The 17,364-nt window shown below is 37.3% G+C and overlaps 1 protein-coding gene across 1 annotated transcript; it reads left to right on the top strand.

The window, feature by feature from the left end:
• The first annotated feature begins 299 nt into the window (after positions 1–299).
• LOC135479132 (PCI domain-containing protein 2-like) lies at positions 300–16,568 on the top strand. Its single transcript, XM_064758883.1, has 11 exons — positions 300–389; positions 1,632–1,735; positions 2,418–2,493; positions 3,116–3,219; positions 8,487–8,533; positions 10,608–10,708; positions 11,530–11,603; positions 13,469–13,594; positions 14,393–14,459; positions 15,865–15,921; positions 16,438–16,568. The coding sequence occupies exons 2-11, from the start codon at positions 1,704–1,706 to the stop codon at positions 16,507–16,509; spliced, it is 756 nt and encodes a 251-aa protein (XP_064614953.1). The 5' UTR covers positions 300–389; positions 1,632–1,703; the 3' UTR covers positions 16,510–16,568.
• Positions 16,569–17,364: the final 796 nt, after the last annotated feature.

Raw genomic sequence — 17,364 nt, 5'->3', positions numbered from 1 at the left:
CCACCATAATGCTGGGTGCCGTTTCTTAAGTTTTGAGTACAATATAACACACCAATCAAATAATTAAGTAAATAAATAGAATCACAGTAGAAACCTGACCATGTCAACATTTCCTATTACTCTGTCATTGTTTTGTCTGCTTTGTCAGTCAGTCAGCTGTTTGGTTGCTTTCTCTATAACACAAGTCATCATGTAATAAACCAAACGACCAGTGAGTTTTTACCAGCGACCCTTGTATGTGCATCTTTCGATCTGTCTGCATACTTGCACTTGTTTCTTTAACACATCTCACAGTTTTCACCCGAGCTTTCCAGAATCAGAAGGATGAGAACTGGGCGTTACCCGTCCTGTACGCAGTCTGTCGAGATCTCCGCTCTTTTGCTGCCAGTGTAAGGATGACTCCGTCAGTTTTCTGTGTTTTCCAGCCTAACAACCGCCATTGCGTAGTTTAGACGTTAATAAACTGTATTTCATCTAAACGTTTGTAAGTCTGTAAAGATGCAAGTTCTAAAGCATATATACTTCTGAAGTTTTTGGATGAGAAGTTTATCAAACAGCACACAGAATTTTTAAATGGCCCTAATATTTGATGGATTTGGACCATGAGAGTCAAGCTAAATGTGTCTCTTGAAAAATACAGTATAATGTACCGTGAGAGTCAAGCTAAATGTGTCTCTTGAAAAATACAGTATAATGTACCATGAGAGTCAAGCTAAATGTGTCTCTTGAAAAATACAGTATAATGTGCCATGAGAGTCAAGCTAAATGTGTCTCTTGAAAAATACAGTATAATGTGCCATGAGAGTCAAGCTAAATGTGTCTCTTGAAAAATACAGTATAATGTGCCATGAGAGTCAAGCTAAATGTGTCTCTTGAAAAATACAGTATAATGTGCCATGAGAGTCAAGCTAAATGTGTCTCTTGAAAAATACAATATAATGTACCATGAGAGTCAAGCTAAATGTGTCTCTTGAAAAATACAGTATAATGTACCATGAGAGTCAAGCTAAATGTGTCTCTTGAAAAATACAGTATAATGTACCATGAGAGTCAAGCTAAATGTGTCTCTTTGAAAAATACAGTATAATGTACCATGAGAGTCAAGCTAAATGTGTCTCTTGAAAAATACAGTATAATGTACCATGAGAGTCAAGCTAAATGTGTCTCTTGAAAAATACAGTATAGTGGACCATGAAAGTCAAGCTAAATGTGTCTCTTGAAAAATACAATATAATGTACCATGAGAGTCAAGCTAAATGTGTCTCTTGAAAAATACAGTATAATGTACCATGAGAGTCAAGCTAAATGTGTCTCTTGAAAAATACAGTATAGTGGACCATGAAAGTCAAGCTAAATGTGTCTCTTGAAAAATACAATATAATGTACCATGAGAGTCAAGCTAAATGTGTGTCTGGAAAAATACAGTATAATGGACCATGAGAGTCAAGCTAAATGTGTCTTGAAAAATACAGTATAATGTACCATTCTCTGAAATTGTTGTGTAACTTAGTTGTGACACATTAAAGTTCAGGTTTTTTGTTGGTTTTTTTTTACAAAAAAAAAGCATATGTAGTATGTGTATCAAGCTTCATTATGATGAACACCTCAATGAAGGGCTGTCTTTCTTGTAGGCGGATATTCAGGCTGTTCACAAGGGGCGGGGGAAAGCTGGGGAGAGACTGGAGAAGGCAGCAGACTTGTTGATGGGATGCTTCAGAGTTTGTGCCAGTGACAAGTACATACTTACATAGGGGAACATTTGTACAGATCATGACATCATGAAAATCTAAAAACTGCAACTTTCTACGTAGTTTTTCTGACCACTGTCAAAGTGTGGTATTAATCAACAATTTAATGAACAAATGCTATCGTGCTTTGGATACATCCACGACTTAAAAAGCTTAAAACATTTGGTAGGCAGTATTAAATGAGTGCGTCGTGGAATGTTTACTGTTAAGACTGGCTCAGTAAGGGGTGGCCATGAGGCTGTTTATTTATTTTTAATTATTTGATTGGTGTTTTACAACTTGTACTCAAGAATATTTCACTTGTACAGCGTTGGCCAGCATTACGAGGGGAGGAGACCAACCAGATCCCGGGGGGGAAACCCATGATCATCAGCAGGTTGTTGTCTGGTGTCAGAAGGCCAGGTACCATGCAGAGAATGAGTGAATGATTATGGCTTAAGGCCACAGAGGGGAAGATGTGAAGTGGGCTAAATTGCATGAGTAATCTGGAAAAAAATTTCGCTAATATGAACTTTGTAGTTGCTTAGACTAAGTACTGAAGAATTTGTTGGAAAATCAACACAGCAGTTCTTACTCCAGTAAATACACACAGATCTCACAGTACCTTGATTGTAACACATTATACAGTAGTTCAGTAGACCATGATTTATCTGTCCTTTCTTTTTGTAGTCGTTCAGCTATGGAGGACACCAAGAAATGGGGCATGTTAAATTTGGTCAATCAGCTGTTCAAGATATACTTCAAGGTAAGTGATGAATGGCCAATGGAGAATTGTTTGATTGTTAATTATAAGGATAATGTCTTTCTGTATATATTTTTGTAGGTATGGCAAATCAACCAGATTCCCAAGGTTAAAATTAATTCCTTTGTGTATTTGATGTGGGGGACCTTCGCTGGCTAAGGGGAGTAATTAATAGCTGGTGGTGGAATATTGAGGTTGCCAGGTTAAAGAGATGATATAGCAGAATTTCCATATTATGACTCGCATATATGTTGCTGTAGGCTTATATATGTATTTAAAGATGAATGAATTTAGAAAACCATGTGACTCCTAAATATTAAGCTAATGAATGAACCATTTTCTGAACTGTCACCCAAGAACATGCATATGAAATCTTCTGTGCAGCCTACCTTTATTTTTCTGATAGGATTGGGTTGTGCCCAACAAAGGTACATGTACCTGACAGACCTCCTGACATAAAAACCAGCAAGAGCTAGATTTGAACTCGCAACCTCATTGTATGGTTGAAATTTGTCTTGTAAATTGCAGATTCATAGAAAATGTAAATGTAAGATATGTGTAACTCTGTCTCCCCAGATTTGAAAGTGTATGTAACCAGATACGTTGTTTGTTTCTTTGTTTACAGATAAACAAATTGCACCTTTGTAAACCATTGATCAGAGCCATTGACATGAGTCAGAGTGACAAAGACAGATTTTCTTTTAGCTTATCACAGCTTATCACTTACAGGTAAACAGTGTAAAAAATAAGTCTGACTAACAGTCACTAACCTGTTAGGAAGAATATATGCTGTATTTTTGCTGTATGTTGTAAACTTTTTAGATTTAATGAATTCAAAGCATTCTTACCTACCCCCAAGCTCTGCCTTGTATCTTCCCACCATAATGCTGGCTGGCTTCATATAAGTGTAGTATTCTTGAGTGTGGCGTAAAACACCAATCAAATAAATAAATATTCCTAATAGTAAGAATGAGTATGAATATGCTGATGAAAACAACAGCCTCGCGATCTGTGAAAAACGTTGACTGTGAAAACTCTAGGAAAGTTCAGCGGGGGTTGCTCCATCTTGTTGCAAATGGAAATTGTCCCACAAAGAACACACTGTATATTTCGTACTATTTATTTTAATATTGTTCTTTTTTTTTCTTTGTTTATTTTTCATTTTTTGTGGCGGGAGTGGGGTGGGTTTGGTGGGTCCTCACTCTGACCACCACCATTCAGAAGTATTTTAAAGGGGAACTCTTAAAACTCATTCCTGCCTGTATCAAGACGGTCCAAAGGTGTCAACTCACTTTCCTTTATTACGTCACAATTGTCTGTGTGTGTGCTCATAAAACCTGTGCGAAGTACGCACGCATTGCAACGTCACAGAAGAAAACGATGCATTCTACTGTCATTTGGGCCTTCTGTGTAGCTCATCCTAGAGTCTCCCATTCTTCAACCTTTTCAAATGTTTGTAAGGTGTTCGTTGTAGCAAATTCTAAGAGTGATAAAATTACACTTTTTGTGAAGCTCTGAAGTTCGCCAATCCAACCAATGTAGTTTTGTCTCCAAAATCAAATTAAAAGTGTGTTTAAATTGCATTGATAGTTGTACTTTCATATGCGAAAAGATTGAGGAATTGGGGTACTTAATAAAGTCCTTAAATTTACACTTCTGAATCCAGCATTCAAATTATCATCAGAAATAAAATGAACAAAAACTCCTAAGTGGCACTATATTTCAACTGAATCAAGCAAAATGTGTCACTTGAAAAATGCTAATCTTTAATATCTTTTGCATGTTTTATGTTTTCTTACTTAACAAAAAAAATGTATGTCCCAGCAACCTACAGATAGTTGGGGGTTTGCCATGGGCACTGCCAGATTTCCTCCCATTATAATACTGGTTGCTGTTGTATAAGTAAAATATTACAAGTATGAGTATGGGTAAAACACCAATCAAATAAATAAATAAATAAAACCATGTGTAATAAAGTCTCATCAACTTGTTTAAAGTGCTCGTCATTGAGCTTGCCATCAACTTGTTGAAAGTGCTTTTGTCTATGAGCTTGCCATCAACTTGTTGAAAGTGCTTTTGTCTATGAGCTTGCCATCAACTTGTTGAAAGTGCTTTTGTCTATGAGCTTGCCATCAACTTGTTGAAAGTGCTTTTGTCATTGAGCTTGCCAACAACTTATTGAAAGTGCTTTTGTCTATGAACCTGCCATCAACTTTTTGAAAGTGCTTTTGTCTATGAGCTTGCCATCAACTTTTTGAAAGTGGTTTTGTCTTTGAGCTTGCCATCAACTTATTGAAAGTGCTGTTGTCTGTTGGCTTGCTCTCAACTTTTTGAAAGTGCTTTTGTCTATGAGCTTGCCATCAACTTGTTGAAAGTGCTTTTGTCTATGAACCTGCCATCAACTTTTTGAAAGTGCTTTTGTCTATGAGCTTGCCATCAACTTGTTGAAAGTGCTTTTGTCTATGAGCTTGCCATCAACTTGTTGAAAGTGCTTTTGTCTATGAGCTTGCCATCAACTTGTTGAAAGTGCTTTAGTCTATGAGCTTGCCATCAACTTGTTGAAAGTGCTTTTGTCTATGAGCTTGCCATCAACTTGTTGAAAGTGCTTTTGTCTATGAGCTTGCCATCAACTTGTTGAAAGTGCTTTTGTCATTGAGCTTGCCATCAACTTGTTGAAAGTGCTTTTGTCTATGAACCTGCCATCAACTTGTTGAAAGTGCTTTTGTCTATGAGCTTGCCATCAACTTTTTGAAAGTGCTTTTGTCATTGAGCTTGCCATCAACTTGTTGAAAGTGGTTTTGTCTTTGAGCTTGCCATCAACTTGTTGAAAGTGCTTTTGTCTATGAACCTGCCATCAACTTGTTGAAAGTGCTTTTGTCTATGAGCTTGCCATCAACTTGTTGAAAGTGCTTTTGTCTATGAGCTTGCCATCAACTTGTTGAAAGTGCTTTTGTCATTGAGCTTGCCATCAACTTTTTGAAAGTGCTTTTGTCTATGAACCTGCCATCAACTTGTTGAAAGTGCTTTTGTCTATGAACCTGCCATCAACTTTTTGAAAGTGCTTTTGTCTATGAGCTTGCCATCAACTTTTTGAAAGTGGTTTTGTCTTTGAGCTTGCCATCAACTTATTGAAAGTGCTGTTGTCTGTTGGCTTGCTCTCAACTTTTTGAAAGTGCTTTTGTCTATGAGCTTGCCATCAACTTGTTGAAAGTGCTTTTGTCTATGAACCTGCCATCAACTTTTTGAAAGTGCTTTTGTCTATGAGCTTGCCATCAACTTGTTGAAAGTGCTTTTGTCTATGAGCTTGCCATCAACTTGTTGAAAGTGCTTTTGTCTATGAGCTTGCCATCAACTTGTTGAAAGTGCTTTAGTCTATGAGCTTGCCATCAACTTGTTGAAAGTGCTTTTGTCTATGAGCTTGCCATCAACTTGTTGAAAGTGCTTTTGTCTATGAGCTTGCCATCAACTTGTTGAAAGTGCTTTTGTCATTGAGCTTGCCATCAACTTGTTGAAAGTGCTTTTGTCATTGAGCTTGCCATCAACTTGTTGAAAGTGGTTTTGTCTTTGAGCTTGCCATCAACTTGTTGAAAGTGCTTTTGTCTATGAGCTTGCCATCAACTTGTTGAAAGTGCTTTTGTCTATGAACCTGCCATCAACTTGTTGAAAGTGCTCATCATTGAGCTTGCCATCAACTTGTTGAAAGTGGTTTTGTCTTTGAGCTTGCCATCAACTTGTTGAAAGTGCTTTTGTCTATGAGCTTGCCATCAACTTGTTGAAAGTGCTTTTGTCTATGAACCTGCCATCAACTTGTTGAAAGTGCTTTTGTCTATGAGCTTGCCATCAACTTTTTGAAAGTGCTTTTGTCATTGAGCTTGCCATCAACTTGTTGAAAGTGGTTTTGTCTTTGAGCTTGCCATCAACTTGTTGAAAGTGCTTTTGTCTATGAACCTGCCATCAACTTGTTGAAAGTGCTTTTGTCTATGAGCTTGCCATCAACTTGTTGAAAGTGCTTTTGTCTATGAGCTTGCCATCAACTTGTTGAAAGTGCTTTTGTCATTGAGCTTGCCATCAACTTTTTGAAAGTGCTTTTGTCTATGAACCTGCCATCAACTTGTTGAAAGTGCTTTTGTCTATGAACCTGCCATCAACTTTTTGAAAGTGCTTTTGTCCATGAGCTTGCCATCAACTTGTTGAAAGTGCTTTTGTCTATGAGCTTGCCATCAACTTGTTGAAAGTGCTTTTGTCTATGAGCTTGCCATCAACTTGTTGAAAGTGCTTTAGTCTATGAGCTTGCCATCAACTTGTTGAAAGTGGTTTTGTCTTTGAGCTTGCCATCAACTTGTTGAAGGTGCTTTTGTCTATGAGCTTGCCATCAACTTTTTGAAAGTGCTGTTGTCTGTTAGTTTGCTCTCAACTTTTTGAAAGTGCTTTTGTCTATGAGCTTGCCATCATCTTTTTGAAAGTGCTTTTGTCTATGAGCTTGCCATCAACTTTTTGAAAGTGCTTTTGTCTATGAGCTTGCCATCAACTTATTGAAAGTGCTGTTGTCTGTTGGCTTGCTCTCAACTTTTTGAAAGTGCTTTTGTCTATGAGCTTGCCATCAACTTGTTGAAAGTGCTTTTGTCTATGAACCTGCCATCAACTTTTTGAAAGTGCTTTTGTCTATGAGCTTGCCATCAACTTGTTGAAAGTGCTTTTGTCTATGAGCTTGCCATCAACTTGTTGAAAGTGCTTTAGTCTATGAGCTTGCCATCAACTTGTTGAAAGTGCTTTTGTCTATGAGCTTGCCATCAACTTGTTGAAAGTGCTTTAGTCTATGAGCTTTCCATCAACTTGTTGAAAGTGCTTTTGTCTATGAGCTTGCCATCAACTTGTTGAAAGTGCTTTTGTCATTGAGCTTGCCATCAACTTGTTGAAAGTGCTTTTGTCATTGAGCTTGCCATCAACTTGTTGAAAGTGGTTTTGTCTTTGAGCTTGCCATCAACTTGTTGAAAGTGCTTTTGTCTATGAGCTTGCCATCAACTTGTTGAAAGTGCTTTTGTCTATGAACCTGCCATCAACTTGTTGAAAGTGCTTTTTGTCTATGAGCTTGCCATCAACTTATTGAAAGTGCTGTTGTCTGTTAGCTTGCTCTCAACTTTTTGAAAGTGCTTTTGTCTATGAACCTGCCATCAACTTTTTGAAAGTGCTTTTGTCTATGAGCTTGCCATCAACTTGTTGAAAGTGCTTTTGTCTATGAGCTTGCCATCAACTTGTTGAAAGTGCTTTAGTCTATGAGCTTGCCATCAACTTGTTGAAAGTGCTTTTGTCTATGAGCTTGCCATCAACTTGTTGAAAGTGCTTTAGTCTATGAGCTTGCCATCAACTTGTTGAAAGTGCTTTTGTCTATGAGCTTGCCATCAACTTGTTGAAAGTGCTTTTGTCATTGAGCTTGCCATCAACTTGTTGAAAGTGCTTTTGTCATTGAGCTTGCCATCAACTTGTTGAAAGTGGTTTTGTCTTTGAGCTTGCCATCAACTTGTTGAAAGTGCTTTTGTCTATGAGCTTGCCATCAACTTGTTGAAAGTGCTTTTGTCTATGAACCTGCCATCAACTTGTTGAAAGTGCTTTTTGTCTATGAGCTTGCCATCAACTTATTGAAAGTGCTGTTGTCTGTTAGCTTGCTCTCAACTTTTTGAAAGTGCTTTTGTCTATGAGCTTGCCATCAACTTGTTGAAAGTGCTTTTGTCTATGAGCTTGCCATCAACTTGTTGAAAGTGCTTTTGTCTATGAGCTTGCCATCAACTTGTTGAAAGTGCTTTTGTCTATGTGCTTACCATCAACTTGTTGAAAGTGCTTTTGTCTATGTGCTTGCCGGAAAAATGTATGTGCACCCGTCGTGAAACTGATTTTCCATCGGCTTGTCTTTCTCCCATTAATGTCGAGTGCTGCATGAAATATCAATCATATAACTAATTAAGTAAATAAACATACTACATTGTATTGTTTGTCTTCAGATACTACGTTGGTAGGAAGGCCATGTTTGACAGTGACTTCGAAAGGGGTATGTACATGTATTTGCTCATTTGAAGATGTGTGCAGTCTTTTTCTAGTATGCGCCAGCACAGTGCAAAACAGTGCGAGCGCAGCACAGGACAGTACCAGCACGGTGCAGTAACTCATAAGACTCTCACTAATGCGGTCGCTGTGAGTTCAAGTCTGGCTCATGCTGGCTTCCTCTCTGACCGTACGTGAGAAGATCAGGCAGCAGCCTGCGGATGGTTGTGGGTTTGCCTTGGTCTTTGCCTAGTTTCCTCCCACCATAATGCTGGCCGCCGTCATATAAGTGAAATATTCTTGAGTACAGTGTAAAACACCAACAAATAGATACAGAAGTTTCACTAGTATGCATTCCTCTACCTCTGCAGCATTGTGGATTTTCTTAATGAAAGTTTAATATTTGGTAAGGTCTAGTTCACAGCCAAGATGATGTCCTTAGTGAAATTCATGTGGTGTAACAGAGCCTTCAGACATGCAAGCTTCATGATCTTTTAGACAACTTTTATCTTGTTCTGTGGCGTATACCAGTGGCAGTTCCAGGATATATCTCTTTTGTGCCTAACTCACACCTGCATATCACAGTAACATTTTACATGTGAAGCTATTGTTTTTGCGCACAGAGCATGCCTGTATTTCATAAGATTTATCAGACAAAGGTTGGCGCCAGTGGCCGCGAAACATGTGCAAATGTCTCAGGCCATGAATTGAGCATATACTAATAGGAGTTAGGTATTGTGAATCACACACACAATGATCCTTGCTGACAAGGTACCTAAGTGTTGAAACAAAGTCATAATCAGGTCCATGCCCTAAATCTTCAACCTTTTCAGTCGCCTTTACGACCGATATTTTGAATTGGTCTGTAGAGAGATAATTTGCACAGTTTTATGATTTATGCATCTTTAGTGACACAAGTGATATCATTATGGTGTCATTTTCATAATATGAGTGTTCATAAATTTCACTGCAAAGAGTGCTTTATTGATTGAAAAGGTTGAAGATTTACAGGTTTCGTTTAGTCTAAGAATTGCCAGTGTATCAGTAAATACAAGCCATCCTCAGACCGGATTTTTGGGGCTAAGTTTCTGGTAGTTTTAGAATTCACACACAGCAGTTCCGTTTATTCTCAGTGACGTACTGTCCTCCATAGGTTTCCTTACTATTTATGTAGTAAATTTGTCAACTTCAAAAGTATATATCCCCTAAATTTTACGTGGTACAATGCCATACCACCACACCCAGCTTGCACTTTTCTCTACAACATATCAAAAATCAACCTAGCATGACTATTTCTTTCAGCAGTTTTCAGTTTAATCCAAAACAAACAAACTTCTGATATATTTTAACTAGATGCAAAATGTAGTGCAGAACAGTGCAGAAATTTATAGTGTATCAACAATTTAAAGTGTCTCTGTGGCAGTATTATCCAATCTGTTCTTGCTTTGAGAGCGGTAGATTCAGGATCAATCCTGGGACGAGTGACACCTAAGACTTTAAAAGAGGAAGTTGTAACTTCCTCCCTTGGTGTTTGGCATGAAGGGAATAGTGCATTGACTGGTTGACCCGTATGAGTATAATGGCTCGGGCAGGGCAGCTTACTTGCCTTTTGGTAAGTTGTCTCAGTGAAGCAGCACTAGATAAAAGAGCGGTGGAAATCTGTCCTGCAACAAAGACCCACATTACACACAGTTTAACGATTCCTTCATGGTAATACAACTGAAAAATTGTTAAGTACTACATTAAACCCCAAGCACTCACTCCAATCTGTTCTGCTTCACACTTCAGTTCGGAGGCAAATCTTCGGTAAGTCGTCTCGGTGAAGCAGCACTAAATAAAAGAGCGGTGGAAATCCGTCCTGCTACAAGGAGGCACATTACACGTACATGCACCCTAATGATTCCTTCGTCGTCATACGACTGAAAAATTGTTGAGTACGACGTTAAACCCCAAGCACTCACTCACTCACTCGGAGGCAAATCTGAGGCCCAATTTCTCGACTTGCACAGATGTAACCTTGTTTATCTGTTTATGTTGTTCACCTTTGTTTAATAAGCCAAGACCTTTTTTTTTCATTGCAGCTGAAACGTGTCTCTCGTTTGCCTTTGAGAGATGTCACCGTGCCAGCAAAAAGAACAAGAGACTCATTCTAATCTGTCTGCTACCTGTCAAAATGTTACTGGTGAGTTTTGATGGGTTAATAATTAGTGAGTCCTCATCACCTGATATTTTTTCTAGTTTCAGTTTAGAGTTGAATGTTTATTTTTACTTCCCTGTAAAAGTGTGCTAACTATGTGAAGGCCCATCCAGAAACAGTGAAATGGTATCAGTTTCGTCTCAATTCCTTTTACGGCAATAACTATGATAAAATTGTGTCAATTTGTCCTTGTGCCTTGGCCATGCACTTTCTCCCACAGTGGAGATTTAACTGACACAGTTTTGCATTTGGGGAGGTCAGTGAGGTCACATGTTAATGTTTCAGGTGATCATACATGAAGTTTACATGAGATAACTTGCTCTTCACGAATGTGTCGGTTACCTTTCAGAAGCAATGGTTTGATCGTGACACTGTGATTTCATCAGCTGAATATATGATATGAATATATATGATAAAACTTGTACATAAGTGTGATAAAACTTGTACATAAGTGTGATAAAACTTGTACATAAGTGTGATAAAACTTGTATATGCAAAACAAAGAAAAAAAAAGAGACAGTAAACAAAAAGTTTAGCATTTTACAAGTGACGCATTTTGCATCGTTTTACATGATTTATCTGCCTTGTAGGGCCACTTAAGATATGAAGTTTTATTGATATCTTATCAGAAAAACTTGTATGTGGGAATTAATAGTATTATTTTATGTCTTTTTTTTTAACTTCTGAAAGTGCATTTTTACAACTCAAACTAAAAGTGAAATACTGTTCTTTTTATCTGTTGCTGTGATACTCAGTTTTGTCTGTTTGATGGATGACTGCATTGTGTCTTCCTTTTGCTGGGATAGGGTCACATGCCGAAAGTTGAGGTCCTGCAGAAATATGACTTAATGGAGTTTGCTGGAGTGGCAAAAGCTGTCAGGTATGTTGGATGTTGTTAATATAGAATGGTAGAGCGTCCGCTTCTTGAGTGGTAGATCCAGGGTCAATCCTGGGTCGAGTCACACCTAAGACCTTAAAAGAGGAAGTTGTAACTTCCTCGCTTGGCGTTAAGCATGAAAGGGAGAGTGCAACGACTGGCTGACCTGTACCAGTATAATGGCTCGGGCGAGCGGCTTACTTGCCTTTGGTAAGATGTCTGTGAGCAGCACTAGATGAAAGAGCAGTGGAAATCCGTCCTGCAACAAGGAGGCACATTACATGCATTCTAAGGATTCCTTGTCGTCACATGACAGAAAAATTAAGTACGACGTTAAACCCCGAGCACTCACTTACTCACTCTTTTCTTCTGTGTTTCAGATTTAATACTGATTTAAAATTTTTTTCCCTTTTTCAGAGTTAATTATGGCTAATAAATTAACAGTACAAGAGAGAATTGAATTGGTTTTTATGTTTGGAAGAGATGGGGCAACACACCACTCTGGGTGGTGCGCGACTTCTGGGACACCCTGTAGAACATATTATTTCATACATCATGCTATAATCCATTTATACATGTGTCTTTTGCTCATCCTTTTTCTGAAAACCGGTTTATTTTCCAGGTGGAAGAAAATTTTATTTTTGTTGAAATTTGTCATTCTCGTTGGTGGATGAGGTCACTTGTATTTGTTACTGGTACTTCTTTTCCAGTTTTTGACTCTTTTAATACTGTAATTCTTTAACATTTTTGCATGTCTGCAAGGTGTTTATTGCAAGGTGACCAATGTAGTTTTGTCACCAAAATCAGCTTAAAAATGTGGATTAATTGCACTGATAGTTGCTCATTCATATAGGAAAAGGTTCAGGATTTAAGGTTAATGCAGTCAAATGTTTTGATTATCGTGGGTTGTATTGGTTGTTTATGAGGATGAGAATTTTGAGCTGATTTTAAGGGAAATCAAGATATGCAAAGTATCCAATCTGTTACCAAGGTGACCAAAACTAATCATTATGCTAATGTGGGTTAACCGGTAGAAGAAATTTCAGCTGATTTTGACGGAAAAGGTTCTCCTCCCTGTGATCAGTTTTGAACAAAGCTTTTGTAAACTGCACTCATGTAAAGCAAATCTGACATCAAATACAGTGTAGGAACCTCCGTGACCGAGGTGGTTAGCACGTCAGTGCGACGCAAAGACCGATGTGTCTCTCACCAATGTGTTCGCAGTGAGTTCAAGTCCAGCTCTTGCTGCCTGCCTTCTCTGTTTGTACATGGGAAGGTCTGCCAGCAACTTGCGGATGGTCATGGGTTTCCCCCAGGCTGTTGCCATATAAGTGAAATATTCTTGAGTACGGCATGAAACACCAATCAACAAAAATAAATAAATACAATGCACCGAAGCCAGAAAAAAGTTGCTCTGACACAACACATCATCAACAACAAAGGCTATAAAGTATAATACATAATAATAATACAGCGAAAAAAATGTAAAAAGAAAGGGATAATAAGGTATTTACAGTTTTCACTCTCTTTATACTGATTCTTACATGTACTTGCACTTTTTTCTCTTTAATAATTAACGAAGACATGAGAATGGAAGAGTACCCTAAATTACATTAAATTTCGCCCACAAAAGTGCATTTTTAGAAGCAAATATCGTGCCATGTTTCAAGCAAACCTCAAAACACCTTTCTAAAATCTGTAGAACTCTCACAATCAGAAAAAATGGGCAAGTTAATCATGGACGAAATTCATGGTCATTAGAGTAGGTTGAGGATAATTTTATTGTATAGAATTTATCATATCTATGTATCATGTCATTTTCTTTAAATCATATTTTTGTCAATTCTGTTAACTTTTTTATATTTCAGCTCTGGTAATTTACTCCTTTTGAATCAAGCTATGCAGGAAAATGAAGCATTTTTCATCAGATCTGGAATCTATCTCATTTTGGAAAAACTGAAAATCATCGCCTACAGAAATCTGTTCAAAAAAGTGTAAGTAGTTTGGAAGGTCAGAACAAAACACTAAGATTAGAACAAAAATAAAAGATCTTCAATGTGATGATTACCTATAATCATAATATTGGTATCCTATAGGAGTGTGACAGAAATACAGTGTTGGCATATGATATATGTGACCTTGTATGGTTTTCTTTCTCTCTAAGGTAATGCCAGAATTTCATAGTCTGAATTATATTTTCAAGAAAAAGAGGATCCTTTTTGAGAAATATGAAAGAAATGTCCTTGGTCTGGTGGTTAAAAGCACTTTTGTTTCCATCGCTAGGACACACAAGGTGCAAGTTCAAACCCAGCTTTAGACGTAGTCGATCGATGACCTTCGTGCTGTTATTTGTGCAGCCTAATGCTTGTTGAAGATCACCTGTCTGCCACCAATATGGTGTGCATATCTGTAAATCACATGTGGGAAAGTTTGTCAGCATCTTGCCAAAGGTTGGTGGTTTACTCCAATCATAAAACTGACATCATACATATAAATGTGAAAGAATCTTAAGTATGGTGTTAAACAATAATCAAATCCATAAATAAATCAAATAAATGAAAAGTATTGCCCAATACAACATCAACCTCTTTCCCCTATACAGTGAAAGCAGTAGCCTTCCTGAGCTAGCCGAACACAAGATCTAACACAGAGAAGATGCATCTAAAGATCGATGACGCTTTTCTAAAAATGTATTTCACAATTTTATCAATTGTTTTTCTTTTAGGTTTGGGATTGAAATCCCGCTCATGGAGTAGAGCAAGTAAGGACAGGTCTTACCTTTTTATTTTCAGGTACCTAATACTGAAAACTCATCAATTACCTGTGAAAGCCTTCACTGCTGCTCTAAAAATGTTAGAGGTAAGTTTGCTCGGGATATAATCCCAACGGTAGGCTACCCTGTTTCTTCAACCTTTTTATATGTTGTTTTAAGCACATCTTGAGGACATGTCTCTGCCAACACTAAAACATATGAAGCCCTGATGTTGGCAAATCTACCAAAACGCAAATTCTTGTTGTTACTGTAATTTCTTGACCTTTTTGCATGTTTGCAAGGTGTTTATTCGGGCATATTCTGTGCAGTGATCATGATCAAGGCAGCAGACAAAATACCTGGCTGTGAGGTTATAAAACTTAAATACATGTACATTTAAGTGGAAAGTATAAGCCTACTGTAATTAATCAACCTTTGTGCATGTTTGCAAGGTGTTTATTCGGGCATATTCTGTGCAGTGATCATGATCAAGGCAGCAGACAAAATACCTGGCTGTGAGGTTATAAAACTTAAATACATGTACATTTAAAAGGAAAGAATAAGCCTACTGTAATTAATCAACCTTTGTGCATGTTTGCAAGGTGTTTATTCGGGCATATTCTGTGCAGTGATCATGATCAAGGCAGCAGACAAAATACCTGGCTGTGAGGTTATAAAACTTAAATACATGTACATATAAGTGGAAAGAATAAGCCTGCTGTAATTAATCAACCTTTGTGCATGTTTGCAAGGTGTTTATTCAGGCATATTCTGTGCAGTGATCATGATCAAGGCAGCAGACAAAATACCTGGCTGTGAGGTTATAAAACTTAAATACATATACATGTAAAAGGAAATTATAAGCCTACTGTAATTAATCAACCTTTGTGCATGTTTGCAAGGTGTTTATTCGGGCATATTCTGTGCAGTGATCATGATCGAGACAGCAGACAAAATACCTGGCTGTGAGGTTATAAAACTTAAATACATGTACATTTAAAAGGAAATTATAAGCCTACTGTAATTAATCAACCTTTGTGCATGTTTGCAAGGTGTTTATTCGGGCATATTCTGTGCAGTGATCATGATCAAGGCAGCAGACAAAATACCTGGCTGTGAGGTTATAAAACTTAAATACATGTACATGTAAAAGGAAATTATAAGCCTACTGTAATTAATCAACCTTTGTGCATGTTTGCAAGGTGTTTATTCGGACATATTCTGAAGGCATTATTCTGTGTAGAGTGATAAAGTTACACTTTTTGTGGAGCCCTGAAACTCGCCAATCCTAGAAATTTAGTTTTGTCTCCAGAATCTGATTAAGAATGGGCATATATGGCATTGAAAATTGCTCTTTCATATGCGAAAAGGTTGAAGAACTAGGGTACTTGAATTAGTATTACATGTGTTGGAGAATCCGATTTTTTTCTGAATTTACATACTTCTGTTTCGAAAATATGTGCATATATATTAAATTGTAGGATTCAGGGGGCATCTTTCTTTCGGTTTCAGGAAGACGATGTTGACAATGATGAAGTCCAGTGTATCTTGGCAAACCTTATCTATGATGTAAGTCTAAAGAAAATAGGACTTTTGCTGTTAATAATGCATGCATATGTCATTGAGACAGCGATGAAAATGATTTAGATTTTTGCCCAAACAACCAAACAGAATAAAAAGAATTGTTAAATATGTAAAACTTTATATGTACGCATCCAGTTGGAAGAGTTACGGGATGGAAATGAAAAACAGACAGGCCAAAAATATTTGCGAAAACGTGGCACAATAATGTAGGAGATATGTATGATTAAATAAAACAAGATATGGGTCAAAGATCAGTAATGTAAAGTGTAATAACAAATGTGATAATTCTGTACTCGTTAGGAAATATTACATTTATCTATGAAGAACTTGTGGGTATTTCACCTGGTGTGTTTTCGCTATGTACTGAAAGGAACAGATATTTCTGTGTGGATTGTGCCATAATTTGAACTCCCAATAGCTACTGCTGGTATAATCACTGAAAATCTGTTCTCAGCACACTTCATTAACCATGTTTTCTTTCTTTTTTCTTTGGTTTTTCAGAACAAGATCAAAGGCTATATTTCTCACACCCACCAGAAGCTTGTTGTCAGCAAGCAAAATCCATTTCCATGATGATATTGTCGTGATGATATTGTCATGATGATATTGTCGTGATGATAGTCATGATGATATTGTCATGATGATATTGTCATAATGATATTGTCATGATGATATTGTCATAATGATATTGTCACGATGATATTGTCATGATGATATTGTCATAATGATATTGTCATGATGATATTGTCGTGATGATATTGTCATGATGATGTTATCCAGATGTGCACTGGGCACTCAAACTTATTGACATTTTTTCTGTAAGACTTCCTACAGAGCAACGTTACAAAGGACAGTCTGAATCAGCTCTTCTCTTGTGGGCTGAAAATTGTATTATCACTCAAAACTATTGAACATCCCGTTTCTCATAATGCTGTAATTTTGATATTCTCATAACACATATTTTTTATCATAAAAGTTTTTGTAAAGATTCACGAAGAACAGACCTTTTCAGTCATAAACAAAACGATGTATAAAAATGTAGATTGTGTGATAAAAGGGTCAGTACAAAATTGTAAATATACTAGTATGTATAAAACTTTGCTTGAGTTTACATTATTCATTAAAGGGTGTATTTATCTACAGTTTATACAGCCAACAGATCCTGTTGGTTTGTTCAGTGTTTAGTATGCAGCATTTCCTCATCAGGAGGCCTGTTACAAATTTTAACTTCATATCAAAAACAGTTTCCTACATCACACTGCCACCTACACTGCCCTGATCAGAACACAAAACCTTAAATCCTATAGCAGAACAGGGGAGATAATTTGGCCCACTAACAGCTCAGTCGCATTTGGAATAACAGCTGGCCACAGACCCCCATTACACCTTCCGTTTTTCGGGATGTAATTCTGTGTATTTTAGGATGTA

This window comes from Liolophura sinensis, chromosome 12 (assembly GCF_032854445.1).
Source record: "Liolophura sinensis isolate JHLJ2023 chromosome 12, CUHK_Ljap_v2, whole genome shotgun sequence".
Taxonomy (NCBI): Eukaryota; Metazoa; Mollusca; class Polyplacophora; order Chitonida; family Chitonidae; genus Liolophura; species Liolophura sinensis.
The sequence above is the reverse complement of the archived record's forward strand: the minus strand, read 5'-3'. Positions and strand labels throughout refer to the sequence as shown.